Source organism: Natrix helvetica, assembly GCF_964273705.1.
Source record: "Natrix helvetica genome assembly, chromosome: 2".
Classification (NCBI taxonomy): Eukaryota; Metazoa; Chordata; class Lepidosauria; order Squamata; family Natricidae; genus Natrix; species Natrix helvetica.
Window position 1 is genome coordinate 157944431 of NC_138552.1, and position 15083 is coordinate 157959513.

A 15083-nucleotide genomic window follows, 5' to 3' on the forward strand; every position below is an offset into this window, starting at 1 on the left:
AAGGTCCCTTCCAATTGTGTTAAATGGGTGAACTTGGGTCTCAATTATACTGTTATGTTCTGTAGGCCATTAGTGAAAATTGTTATCACTTCCTTTCTTCAGCAGGGGACTACTACTATATATTACATTATTTTGCAGAGAGGTTCTGGCTCTGAGGAATACCTGCATTATTATTCTTTTGTATTAAGTAATGTATGATATGCATTTGTGGCCCTTCCTCTATTTCAATTCAACCTTTTTAGAAGGCAAGATACTGTTTAGTTCTGTTTGGCCCTTCACAACAGGTCCACAGTTATTGGTGTGAAAACAAATAAATATGGGTTATTGTTATTACTGTTCCTACTGAATGCTTTTTAATGGCCTCTGTCCACTATCCAGTGCCATTTTGAAGCTCATCAAGAGGAAGGGATGGTGATCTCTCATATGGCTGTTGCAGGAGTGGGGATCTGGATTGCCTTCACATCGGGATCTACTCTCCGTCTTTTCCACACTGAAACCCTTAAACATCTCCAGGATGTTAATGTGGCCACTCTTGCTCACAATATGTTATCAGGTACCATTATTTATTCATTACCAGATTGTTTGTTTGAACAACTCTTGCCCTGTGTGCATGATGTTAAATCTGAAGATTTAAATCTGAGGTTGTGCAACCTGCTGCCCTGCCATTGGCACTTAATATCCATAACCTATGGAAATCACCTAATAACCCAGTTTTGCTAAATGTGACCTGTCTTTTACTCATAACACTGGTCTGAACAAAAACCTTAAGGACCTGATTTCTGGAAGACAAGTGTTAACATAATTCTAAAAACCTGGCCACCTAATGAGAAGGAAGGACTCACAGGAGAAGAGCCTAATGCTGGGAAAGATTGAGGGCAAAAGAAGAAGGGGATGACAGAGAATGAGGTGGCTGGATGGAGTCACCGAAGCAGTAGATGTGAGCTTAAATGGACTCCAGAGGATGGTAGAGGATGGGAAGTCCTGGAGGAACGTTGTCCATGAGGTCGCAATGGGTCAGACACAACTTCGCAACTAACAACAACAACAAAAACTGCTGGATGAAGAAAATAGTAAGATAGAGAATCAGAGCCAGTTTGGCTTAATGGTTAAGGCATCAGGCTAGAAACTGAGAGACTTTGAGTTCTAACCCAACTTTGTGAGGGCTGTAAAGCACTGTGAAGCGGCATATATCTTATTTTTTGGAGTGTAAGATGCATCAGAATATAAGACGCACCAAGGTTTTGAAGAGGCAAATTTAAATTAAAAAAAGTTTTTGCACTCTGCAAACCTCCCAAAAACGGGCCGTTTTTGTGAAAACGGGCCCATTTTTTTATTAAAAAAAAAGGGGGGGGCATGAATAGCCCTTAGGAGGCTTATAGAGTGTTCCTGGGGGAGGGCAAAAACGAGCAAAAAACAGGCCGCTTTTTGCAAAAATGGGCCTGTTTTTTTGGCAAAAAAGCGGCATTAGGAAGCTTATAGATTGCTCCTGGGGGCCGGGGGGGCAAATTTGAGCAAAAATTGTCCATTTTTTTGCTCATTTATGCCCTCCCCAGCCCCCAGGAGCTCTCTGAGAGCCTCCTAAAGGCTATGCACGCTATTTTGGTGAAGGGGGCGGGCTTTCAGGAGGCAAAAAATGCTGTATTCAGTGTATAAGATGCACCCAGATTTTCAGCCTCTTTTTTGAGGGAAAAAGGTGCGTCTTACACTCTGAAAAATACGGTAAGTCTAAGTGCTATTGCTATTTAGACAGGAGGCCAGTTGGGTGATCTTAGCTCAGTCATTCTTTCTCAGCACTAGGAAAAAGGCAAGGGCAGATCATTTTTGAAAATCTTTCCAGAAAAACTGCAGGGGTTTCTCCAGACAGTCTCCAAAGTCAATCTGCATGTTTACAAAGTCTCTCCCCGTCCCCCACCCCCAGTCAGGCGGAGGAACACTTGTGACTGCAGGGCAAGTTAACTGCTCTCTCTTTGAGAACCTATCAATTGTCAGTTCTTTGTAATTCTAATAGTAATTTTATTAACTGTACATTTTCTCCTCTCCTCTTCCTGTACTTTTAAAAGGCCTTAACTTTGGGGCTACCCAATAAACACACAGATCAACCACTTTTCCCCCCATATTCTTAGGAGAGTTTATTTCAGTCTGTAGTCACTGTGCTAGAGGATTGAGTATTTTGCTTGTAAGAGGTAAAGTGTGCCTGTGTGTGGTTTACAAATAGGTATTCCTGTGTGTATTTTTTTTAAAAAGGCTATTTGGAAAACATCTAATTTTAGCTATTACTGCCACGGAAAGACAAGAAGAGAAATGTAAACTCTGTTTTCCTGCTGAAGAACTCGAGATAAACATACACACACCATTACAATTACGCTTCAGCTGCTTCTACTTTATCTGAAATGTCCCGCCCCTCCCACAATTCATATAACATTGGAGGTTTTTTTTGTACAGGGTAGCAAAGATTATGTTGTAGCTAAAATTCGTTTGATGTGGAACAAGAAAAAGGGGGATTTGTTTAAATGTGCCTTTGTCATAGTAAAATCTGGAAAAGGTTGAAAACAAAACAGCAAATGCATTGATCCGTGAGTAATAGACTTCTGAAAAGCAGAAAGTAAGCAATAGAATAAAAGGAGTGTGCTTTTTAATGCATTAACATTCGTGGCTGTGTTGCTGTATATTTTATTAGCCCATTTCTTCAGGTTCAAACTATTCTGATATGGAAATGTTTCCTTCATAAAGAGTAGAATGGAACATACACTCACAAGTATCTGTTTCCAAAATTAAAAAGCAAGTCTGCATTCTGTAACTATACTGAACATGCAGAAGGCAAGCTGTTGCTAGGTGGGCATTGCTAGAAGTAGATACATTCCCTTGACCATTATTTAAAAATCACTGGGCTAGAAGAAGGCATAAAAGCTATTGTAAATAACTGCTTAGTATTTAAGTGTTGTGTCTGAAGACACCCTTCTGTAGTCCCTTTTTATATATGAACAGACAGGCATGAAGGTTTAGATTTCATGAATTCCTCATCACTGTAGTTGGCTCCAAAAGCCACGGTAAATTCTTTTTCACTTCCAGAACATCTGGAACTAGAGATGTAATCTCTAGTAAAATCTTAATTTTACTAATTCTCACCAACTAAGGTAGTCCTTGTCTTACGATGGTAATTTGGACTGGAATTTATGTAGTAGTTGTAAAGTGTGAATACAGCAACGGCAATCCCTGTAGTCCTGCTTGCCATTATTAACCAAACCATACAGTCATAAGACAAGGCGACTTCCCTCCAGCTTCCCACAATCAAGTCAGTGGGGAAGCCAGCAGGAAGCCTCTGGTAGCGTGCAAACAGGCCAGCCGATAGTACCTGGCTACTGCAAGTATGAGTGTGGGAGGGAGATGTGGCAAGGGTGGGAGATAGTGCAGGAGGATGCATGGGGATATTTGAGTGTGTGTGAAAAGCACAACGATTTTTTGGAGGGTGTGAGGATGCACAAGGTTGCAAGAGAGGCATAGCAAGGCTCACTGAGATTGTAAGAGATGCAAGAGAGATGTTACAAGGGACAGCAAGGGTGGAATGGAGGTGTTAAGGCTTGAGGAGGGTGTGTGAGAGGGCGCTGAAGTGCAGGGAAGGCATGACAAGGTTTGGGAGGATGTGCAGGGGTGCAAAGGAAGTGCAGCAAAGCTTGACAGGATGCAAGGGAAGCACAGTGAGAGTCAGAAGACTGTGTGAGAGTATGGGTGTGTGAGAGAGGTGCAGCAAGGCTTGGGGCAGGTGCATGGGGTGCATGAATGGCCAGCATGGCATGAGCACAGAGAAGCTGAGGGAGGATGTATGGGTAGGAGAGACTTAGCCCACTGACACTTGAGCTTCCAAGCCAGCTACCTTATTGACTTTTGGGGGAAGGCAGCAGGGTGTCAGCATTCCAAGTATCATGCAGAATTAAATCAGAATCCAAGGCAAAACTTTCCTTAAAGTTCCAATTTAATAAGTCAGACATCTTAGCACATCTGTGGAATTCCAACTCTGATTTGCTTCCTGGAATTCCACCCAGTTGAAAATTCATGATCTTATCCCCACACCCATAATCCATCACATGGTCCAATCTTCTTCTTCCACGCTGGCATCTACACCGCTCTGCTTCCGGTCAGGTGTCGAGGTGCGGAGACAAAAGTTGACCTTGGGCTTCTAGAAAGAATGACAACAACACATTCCACAAATCTACTCCTTTCTATTCCCCCCTCCCAACTACTACACTAATGAAACAGCATAGGAAAATAATAGAGTGTGTGGCAGGCCAAAGATCCTAAAAGAAACATAACTACAGGCCTGACACAGGGAAGGTCACAAACAGCAACCACGTGATTAGTGCTGCAACCGATTGTAAGTACAAGCCAGTTGCCAAGCCTCCAGATTGTGATCACGTGACTGCTGGGGTGCTGGAGTGGCCAGAACTCCAAAGGTCGGTCATAACCACTCTTCATTCAGCACCATCATAATTCTGACTGGTCACTAAATGAAATAGTCAAAAGAGGATGATTATACTATATCATTAAGCTTTGTTTTCATCATCCTATTCCATAAAGAAAAATTACTTTGTGGTAGGCTCTGATAAAGGCACTTTTGGTTATTGATTGATTATGAATGATTATATGCCATTAAGTCATTGCTGACCTTCAGTGACCCCACAGATTTTATCTATGACAATCTGCCTCTAACTGGTCTTTCAGGACTTCCAATGGTGCCTTTATTGCCACTGTAACTGAATCCATCCACCTTGCTACTAATTATCCTTTTATGTTTTAAAAACTAGGAATACATAAATACAACCCAGATTCGTTAATTTAGCCAGGCACAGCAGGATAGAGTAAAACATCTGCCAAACATCGTCTCAAGACATGCTAAGAAAAGTCGCCCTTAAATGATAACATGCAGTTTGAGCACTTTTAAATAAAATATGCCTTCAGATCATTCCTGCTTCTAAGATGAAATCAATCTATCTGTTACTTTTTATGGAAAGCATGAAAGAAGGGAACATACTGTGCATTCATCTAAAACACATATTCAGTTTGTATATCACACCCACAACGTTCTCATCTTGAAAATAATTATATGTCAACTTACTGGGAAATCTGAAATGCTTTCCCATCCAGAAAATTTCACAACAGGTGCCAACGGTGGCATCTTTTAAATGTGCTTATGTATCTGGAATGTGAGGTTTTAACTTTTAAATTTTTTCAAATGGTAAAATGATTTGTTTGATATTTTAATCCTTATGCATTGCTTTGAGATGGTACTTCAAGGGTTTGTCAACACAGAAAGTGTAATATCCGTATACCTCCATGTTCCACAAATAATGATTTCAGACATCCAAAATATATGGCTATAATCTCACGATATGTGGATTCATATGCAAGGATGCTTTTATCTTGATAATCTGTATGTTTAGATAAATATCTTTTCAATTTGGAGTTGAGTTGCCTAGATTGCATAATGGGAGTGCAAATTTGTTTTGGGCAGGGGGGGGGGGAGAAGTCTGCCATAACTTTGAAAGGCGGCTAACCGACCGATTGTATGTCAAGGACTACCTGTAACCCAGCCCTATGCCATGAAAGTCTTTAAAGGACAAAACCACCACCTTAAATTGAATCCAGAAGTAGACTGGATATTTTAAGCCTTTTTAAGTATAACCTGGAAACATTCTAGGAAGTGGTCCAGCTTGTTCAGCTTGTAAATATTTATAGCCATTGGGGAAAAAAACCTTAAAAGCCCAATAAATAACTAGAACAATGGGAGCTGTTCAATTTTGTAAACAGCCTATGTCCTGTCCTATGAGAAAGAGGTGACTCTGCAGTAAACCTAGATTTGTTTCAATAAAAAGATACGTGTTGTGGAGGGTTCTCTTCTTCAGACAAAGAGATTGTGTAATTCCCTGCGATGAAGCAATTCACAGCGCCTTCAAGCCAGTGCCGCTTCTGGCCAGTGCTGCAAGGCAAGGCTTCTCCTCAGCCTTTGTTCTTTAGGGCTGGCCGAAGTGTTTCTGTGCTGGTAGCTATCAATACACGCTCTGGGGTGCAGAATGCATTGAAACTATCTGGCATGGAAGACTTAGCATTTCCTGCAATGTTTGTTGAAGACCCAACACACCTTGCTTTGCTCATAGACTCAATAGCACTTAGACTTATAAACTGCTTCATAGTGTTTTACAGCTCTAAGTGGTTTACAAATATCGGCATATTGCCCCCACAATCTAAGTTCTCATTTTACCAACCTCGGAAGGATGGAAGGCCGAGTCAACTTTGAGCCGGTCCCGATCAAACTCCTGGCAGTGGGCAGAGTTAGCCTGCAATACTGCACTGCGTCACCAGGACTCAAAGAGGCCATGGTATGTGAAGGAGCAGCTTCAGGAGTCTGCATTACTTGAACCTTCATCAAAGTGAAACACCCCTTTGAAGATTTGCATAGCAGTACATTACAATGTATACTCAGACCATGACAAACTTATTAGTTTGACGTAACCCTCCTCAGATGTAGCTGTAAAAAAACAATTAATGTCCATGTTACATACAGATGTTACAACTTGAATTAAACTGTCTGGAGTTTTATCCTAAATTCCATTTCTTCTTTTTATATGAAATGAAAAACAAGGTTTGCTCTGAGGAGCTCTAAACATCTAAAGATGTTTTTAATTTGTTCCACTGTGTGGTTTCATTTTTTAATCTAGTAGTATGACACTATTTCTTGATGGCAAATGGAAAAACATAACTAAAACATATCACTAAATATGTCATTAAACCCCTTGAAATAGCAATGATCTTCCTCACTGCAACTACACTGGTGTATTTATAATAAATATGGCCTAGGGAACTATGAATTCAGGAAGTTTCTGCTCAAATTTCAGTTCTGCCAGTTTCACTGGATCATCTTACATAAATCTTGTTTCTGTTTTATGTTATAATGATTGAGAAGACAGTGTATTTGTAATATATAAAGTACTCGAATTATATTGTTTAAAGTGTGGCAGCCAAGGTCAGCTTGCAATTCATTTTAAATAGTTGTTCAATATCATAATTACTTATTTTTTTCAGAGATGTGAAAAATTAAATTGGATTTTTTTTTGGACTAAAGCCATCTTTATATTAACAGACCTATGGAAACATGGTGGTTCAGTGGCTAAGACACTGAGCTTGTCGATCAGAAGTTCGGCGTTTCGAATCCCTAGCGCTATGCAACAGAGCGAGCGCCCGTTATTTGTCCCAGCTTCTGCCAACCTAGCAGTTCGAAAGCATGTAAAAATGCAAGTAGAAAAATAGGGACCACCTTTGGTGGGAAGATAACAGTATTCCGTGCACCTTCAGCGTTTAGTCATGCCAGCCACATGACCACGGAGACATCTTCGGACAGGGCTGGCTCTTCAGCTTTGAAACGGAGATGAGCACACACACACACCCAGAGTTAAGAATGACTAGCACATATGTGCAAGGGAAACCTTTACCATATGGAGTCAAAAACCATCTCATTATGGTACAGATTTCAAACTATAATCAAAGGTCATGAATATTTCACTATTTATGGCCAATAATTATATTTTATAAATTGTTTCTATTTTACTTTTTGTTGAATTTTACATTAGATTAAAAAGATTTTAATATTTTATAAATAGTACTTAACTTACAACAATTCGTTTAGTGACCATTCAAAGTTACGACGGCACCGGAAAAAGTGACTTATGGCCATTTTTTATACTTAAAACCGCTGCAACATTTTCACGGGCATGCAATGAAAATTCAAATGCTTGGCAACTGGTTTATATTTATGATGGTTGTAGTCTCCCATGGTCATATGATCAATATTTGCAACCTTCTGACAAGCAAAGTCAATGGGGAGACCAGATTCACTTAACAACTGCAATGATTTTCTTACCAACTGTGGCAAGAAAAGTCATAAAATGGGACAAAACTCAATGAATGTCTCACTTAGCAGCCTGCATTTTGGGCTCAATTGTGGTCATAAGTCGAGGACTACCGTACCTAAGCACTGCCCCATGAAGATACTTTGCATTACAGGAAGTATATACATACTAAACAAAGTTGTTGTACTATTTAGATTTAACCCAATTTAATACCTTAAATGTTTTAGTCCAAGTATCTAAGATCAAAGTAGGATTAATTTATTCCAAAAACATTCATTGGAAGTATTGATAAACTGAACTGGTTTGCAGTCATTCTTGAGAAGTAAAACAATTGGAAAAGCACAAAGCGGCAGTCATTCCACCCTTCTGTACTTAATATGGAACGGTGCGCACAAATAAACTTAATGCATTTGCCATCTTATATTAATTACGTGTTTCAGAAGTTCATGTTCTCAAACAGGTGCTTCCCAACTGTTCCATCACTTTAAAAGCAGGGGATTTCCGTTTGACTGCACTTTGAATTGTTTGTTCCAAAGTCAGTCTTCTGCCTTCCAAAAGTGAGAATGGAGGATAATTGTTAGCAGTTCTCACATGTGGAAACAATGCTGTTTAACTAGCATGAGCCACCAGTTAGACATTTTTGTAGATCCTGGGGTGAGGACAGGCCTTGAGCTTTTCTCCCTCCTAGCCCCTTGATGTTAATGTCACCAAACTACTGCAGATCAGAATTACACAACAGGATATACAGGTATTTTGAGTCATTTTGAAGTAAAAATGTTCTGTAAAACACATAGTATTTTTATAATACTATGCAATTTAGGCATAGTATTGTGCTAAAATTTTGTCTTCTGTGGGTTTTTATTTTTGCTTTTTATACATGGTTTTTAAAATTAAATAAAGATGATTAAATCATCCAAACATTGAGATTAAGGACCAGAGTATGATTCACGCCATATGACTTATAGCAAATTTTGGGTATAGGTTTGGAATGCGATTTGAGTAGGAGACATAAAGTACGATGCAGGGTCATGCCTAATTATCGGGAAGGAGATTGAGGCTGTTGAGGCAATCTTCAAGAAATCATTTTACTAGATCAAAAGGTCCTGCTTTTGGTCCCTCAGGCTTTCATATCTGGACTTTAGCAATGTGCCCTACATAGGGCTGCCCTTTAAGACCATAAGAAATTGCAGCTAGTCCAGGATGCAGCCACATAGAGATTTATGGGTTTGCCTCAGATCACCTCTACTTTGTGAATTGCACTGGCTCTGATTGAGCTTCCAGATGCATCTTCACGGTGCCAGCTCTCATCTATAAAGCCCTTCATGGTATAGGGCACAGTTAGTTGTGGTTCTCTGCCTGTCTGCCGTTACTGCTGAACTCACACATTTGGACAGAGTATAAATTCTCCAGGTCCCCTCTATACATCAGTGCCATTAATAGGACCTAGGACAGTATTGGCGAACCTTTTCGGTACCGAGTGCTGAAATGGAAGCGTGCACATGCACATGTGCCAGGAAGCAGAAGAGCAGCTGCCTAGTGTGCATGTGTGTGCCTAGTGGCTGTTCTTCTGGTTTCCAGCGTGTGCATGCACCACAGCCAGGGAATGCATGCGTGCATGAAGACCAGTTGGACGGTACGCATGCACACCAGGTGGTTGCTCTTCCAGTTTCTGGCACTCCTACGTGCATGAAGGATCAGCTGGCCAGCACGCCGGGAACCTGGAAGAGCAACGGGTGACAGCTCACATGCCCGAAGAGATGGCTCTGCATGCCACTTCAAGCACGCGTGCCATAGTTTTACCATCACGGACCTAGGAGGTGGATCTCTTCTTTCACAGTGCATATCCTATGGAACAATATTTTTCTCCTGAGATTTTGATGAGATTTTGATGGCTGACTTCATTGGTCTTTCCTAAGACCTGGCTGTTCCCGAGCATTGTGCCAAGGAATTGGGTAAATCTGTTTTGTCCTGTCACTTGGGTGGGATCTGCTCTGTATGGGTTTATTTTTACTTCCTTTAATCATTAATTTTATTTTAAATTAAAATTAAATTAAAATTTAATTTAAATTTAAAATATATTTATAGTTAGCTATCTATGGTTGCGTTGATTGGCAGCCATGTCTGCCTTTCTCTCTCCCTATCTGCCTTCCTACCTACCTATCAAATAGGACTATTCATTTGGAGCTGCTTAGCTATTTTTCAAATTAAGATAGGAAGGAAAAGACTTCCACTCCCTCAGATTCAAGCTATCTAGAACCGTGATGGCGAACCTCTGCAGGCACGTGAGCTGTCATCTCCACCGCACGTGTGTGTGCCCCTCCCACCAGCCAGCTGACTTTTGGGTCTCTCCCATGCATGCGTGGGGCGAGGCACATGCAGGAGATGTGCGCGCATGCATGGGAGTTGGGAGGGAGTGTCATGCACAGGAGGGGGGCAGGGGATGATGTTCCCCCCTCCCCTGTGATCCATTTTTGGTCCCAGGAGACAGCAGGGAGATCTACTAGGCGCAAAATGGGAAGGTTGTGTGGGGGCATGGGGAGTGTAGGGAGTCAGGCGTGCATGGGGGGGGAGTTTGAGGGGAGTCACACGCACATGCACAGGGGTGCGATGTGTGTGTTGCACATGCATTTCATTATGGGTGCGGGCGCACATATGCGTGTGCTTTCACTGGTTAGCCATCACTGGTCTAGAATCATATACCGGTAATTTCCTCAGTCTGTCAGCAGTGTTATCATTCTAGCTGTGTGTTAGCCATTTAGGATTATCTGTATGCAGATATTCATGCCCTCCACTTCAAATATTGGAAAAAGCAGGGGGGGAAACAGCTGCAGCTGACCATTATGAAGACATTTTTGTAGGCCGCGTTTGATTATCGTCAGTGGATGTCAGTGGAAGTTGCACAACACCCGGTTTATACATAAGTTGGGAACACACTTGATTTCAAAGTACAGTTTTGAGGGTCTTGAATTTATATTTACATACCTCCTTAGTTTATATTTACATGCTAATAAAGCAATAGGTCTGTTCAGGTGTTTTCTGCATAAGGCATTTTTTCTATGACTAAAAATAGGGCTGGATCTTTTGATATATTTTCTGGAGCTGTGGTCATTTGGTGCTATTTATTCACCTTCTGGCATCATTCATGTTTCATTCAAGGCTGCCCCTCTGCCCGGTTCTGATGGAAAGCTCTGGAATTCCACTTCCCAAACATGTGACTTTCCTTTTTATGAATATTTGATAGTTAATTTTAGCATCAGCCCTTAGGGCCATCAGCAATTTCATTTAAGCATAGAATGAAATGTCTAGTCCATATTTCATGTTATGTGTTAGTTTTCTCCAGCCCCAAGCCACCCTAATGTCTCCAGTCAACAGTGTCAAGAATTCCCAGTGAATTCAATGTTTGTTTGTTTTCAGAAACTGAAAAAATAGGATAGGTTATTGCTTGGCTAAGTGACCCTTGTATTATAGTGATTTATGGTATGCTTGGAAAACTAATAAAACCACAGCAACATTTTTAGATACGGAGGAGAATATGATTTCATTAAATAATGTCTTTACAAGTGCAACCATAAACAGCAACATAAAACAAAAAACAACCTGGTTTGGGAGTAATGTAATATTCTCTGCATCTTGCAGGACAGCAACGTGTTTCAGTGACTAGCCTCTTAGTATGCCATGGCCTGTTACTGGTTGGAACGAATGTTGGGATTATAGTAGCCCTCCCAGTTCCTCGCTTGCAGGGAATCCCCAAAGTAACTGGTGAGTATAATATTCACAGTGTAAGTAAAAAAAAAAGCCTTTTAACCATCAAAAGTGCTGCGGTCACATAAAGGAAGGTTCATATCAAATATGTTGGCAAAAGAGTCTGTGCTGTAATCTTAGCATCTTGTTTCCTATTTTTTGTTTTATTTAAGTGACATTTGCAAACTTTAACTCTTACCTTCCTTTTTTTGATTCTCTTTTTAAAAGACCAAACCACTGAAAGTTCACCTACCTATGTAGCAAACATGGTCTACTGATGGGCAGCTCTGCATTGACACTTTTCGGCCCTCCCATAGCTATTTCACCAAAGGGAAAATTCTCTTTAGTGTATGGGAGGTATATGAAATATGCAAACTACTTTAATGCTCTAGATGCTTTTATAAAAAGGCCAAGGAGTGTTTAAATGTCTGGCATAAAATTAAAACACATTGTCAATATATTAGCTATGATACATAGAGGGCATTTGGTAACCAGGAATACTCAGTCTCCTGAGGATTTTTACAAATTTACATACAGTATGCTTTATAAAACAAATGTATTGCTATGGTTTTATATTGCTTCCACAAAGCCAGTGTGTATTTGCTAAATATGTCATTATACTGATCAGTTATTTTCAACAAACAATCCATAGGTCAACAGGTAAAGAGATTGTTTGCCAAATGTCTTACTGAACACATTTCAGATATCATAGCAATTAATACTGTGAATCATGACAGAAATGTTTCCCCCAGTTGGGATCCCAAATTTTCCATGCTTTAATCTGATATGCTTAGTTAAAAAAGCAAGATCTACACTCTTTCACTGTTGCCAGCACTAACATGATAACGTGTTGTAAGTGTAGAGAAAGTTTTATTGAAAACAAGGTCTTCGGCAATGGATGGCGGAAAAAGCAAAATTGAGATAAAAGCAGTCAGCTGATTCCTTGACTCCTGCTGCTATAAAAACAAGAGAACAAAGCATGAACTGATTACCAATTTCAGCTTTGCCTCTTTGAAAAACAAACGGTAACTTCCAGAGGATGTATGTTCCATTGGATTATATGATACATAGCACTAAGCTGTGGGTTTTATAATTAAATATTATAAGCCATGTTTATAAGGTTTACATTCTGCATTTTCATTGTTGTGGGAAAATAGAAAAAAAGAATCTGATTACAATTTTAAAAATCTTACCCAAAGTTAAACATGCCCAATTAAAGAGAGTTACAAAATTAATAATTCAACATATCAAAATATGATTTATAACACCCTTAAAATTTGTAAGACAATATATTAAGCTGATGAGCCAGTACATAATGATGTAAGTTCTGGCATACATCTGTCTTGCAAAATACTAGATATAAGCACTCCTGGCTCTGTTCTTCTGTTGTAGGAAGAATAAAATTCAGTAATATATTGCTAAGCAAACCACAAAAACAAATGAAGACTTGAACCTAACTCACCCATAACTGATTAGTGTTTATTTTATAACACAGTTCCTTATTTAGGCATTAAGAAAAAAAAAACACCAGGGATTTGTTCAATGACAGTTCTGATTTTCTTCTTCCTGGTGGGGAGGATAAGTGTGGGGTAGGTGATGGGCATCTTCTTGTTTAACTCATAATACTGAACTAAGACATAATGTTCATTGCCAAGTGAACACGTACATGTTAAATCTGTTTACAAGCATAAATCCTGAGCAAGAATCAGGAAGGAAGGGTCAGAATGTGATTTGAGAGTCATTGGTCTATTTATGTAATAGGGTGAGGTCATAGAAATAAATCATTGTAGAATTAGGTACTATTTTCCAATTGCAAAGTTGTTTCTGCAGCTCTAATACTGCTTGCTTTGCAGATAGAAACGAGCATAGGAGGCTAGAGCTTTGGCTATTATCATGAGCTAGTTTTTCTGTTTGTTGAGAATTTTTCCCCATGGAAAATTTTGTTTCACAACTGAAGTCTGAAGTGAATGTTGACCTAACAACATACGAAAGGCACATTACAAGTTGCACACTTTTTATTCAATGCTATATAGCTCCAGCATCTGATGAACAGAATTAAACTGCATGAAAATGAGTGTGTCTGAGGGTGTGATTTTTCTTTTGACTGCAGGAAGAGGCATGGTATCTTATCATGCCCATAATGGCCCTATCAAGTTCCTGGTTACGGCCTCTGTGACAAGCAAGCAGAACAAAAGCAAGTCAAAATCCAGGCTGAATTGTCCTCATTCAGGGCTGAAAGAGGATGACCAGAAGGGTGTTGGACCTGAGAGGCCCAATTCTTCTCTGAGCAACCCCAATGACAATGCCATTTGGTTGGGGGGCTCGGTCGGATCCATTGCTCAGAAAAGTGACTTGTCTTCATCATCCGGGTCACTCACGTTGTCACATGGATCCAACACAACTGAACCTCGGCCGGAAGAGAGTGCTGTCTATGAGCTTTTGAAAGAAGTCTCCCCTGACCAGAGTAAAAGACATAGATCCAGAGAGGGGAAAGCAATATCCATCTTAGTCATCTCTGGAGGACAAGGACACAGAAGGGTGAATAAGAAATGCAAGCAGCAGCGGCCAGATGAACTGGTGTCTTCGATAATGGTTTGGCAGATTCCACTGTTAAAAATCTGACAATGGGATACAATGCGATTTGTTCAATGGCAAAGTTTGCTTTGGTGTTAACACCATCATGATGAATTTACGTTTTTATCTCAAAGCAAATTAAATATCAATGTTTGCAAAGGCCTCTTCATAAGGTTTCTTTGTCCTGAATTCACGTGGGTTACCTTGTTAGAACAAGTATCTTAGATATATTCTAAGAAGCCCATTTCAGAACTACATCTAAACGTATATTTGAGTCTTCAAAAGTTCTTTAGTTGAAAAAAAAAAGTACGATCCATTTCAAGCATTTTTTTTCCTCATTTTGCTACTATTTATATTCAAATATTGTGCCCTAAAAATATTCAGTGAAGGGAAAGGGTCGAATAGTATTTCTCTGATCAGCCTTGCTTAAATAATTATTTCCTGGAAGGCAAGAATATCATGCACATGTGTTTCATTTCCACAAACATTTTTAAAGCAATCATTATTCCAAGATAGTCTACTAGCTTAATTCCAGAGACTATAAATAAACCTGTAATATACTTTCTCAAGTAAGTGTCAGACACAATAAAAAGTTTTTTGGTTATATACTACAGATTTATACTTGGTAGGAAAAAAGGTAGGGCTAACCTTTATTATTATTCATGCTTCTAGACTTCTTTAATTATTGATACTTAAAAATGAATATTATAAAAAGAAATGTTAAACATTCAGAATGAAATATGTTTGACTTACTTAAGTGACGTATTTTTTTAAAAAATCTTTTGGTTACTCCCAGTACGTAGAGGGGAAAATGAAACCACTGTGAAATTTAGTAGATTCAGGCAGTTGCTTGTGTTTTGGTGCTCCATT

At 39.7% G+C, this 15083-nt stretch overlaps 1 protein-coding gene across 3 annotated transcripts in view; it reads left to right on the plus strand.

The window, feature by feature from the left end:
* ARHGEF10 (Rho guanine nucleotide exchange factor 10) overlaps positions 1-14860 on the plus strand; it is a 108281-nt gene extending 93421 nt beyond the window's left edge. For all 3 annotated transcript variants that reach the window (XM_081944670.1, XM_081944669.1, XM_081944671.1), the window contains exons 27-29: positions 379-553; positions 11535-11657; positions 13750-14860. In XM_081944670.1, the coding sequence (XP_081800796.1) occupies positions 379-553; positions 11535-11657; positions 13750-14261 (810 nt within the window). In that variant the 3' untranslated portion in view covers positions 14262-14860. The remainder of the gene's footprint in view (positions 1-378; positions 554-11534; positions 11658-13749) is intronic.
* The last annotated feature ends 223 nt before the right edge of the window (positions 14861-15083 follow it).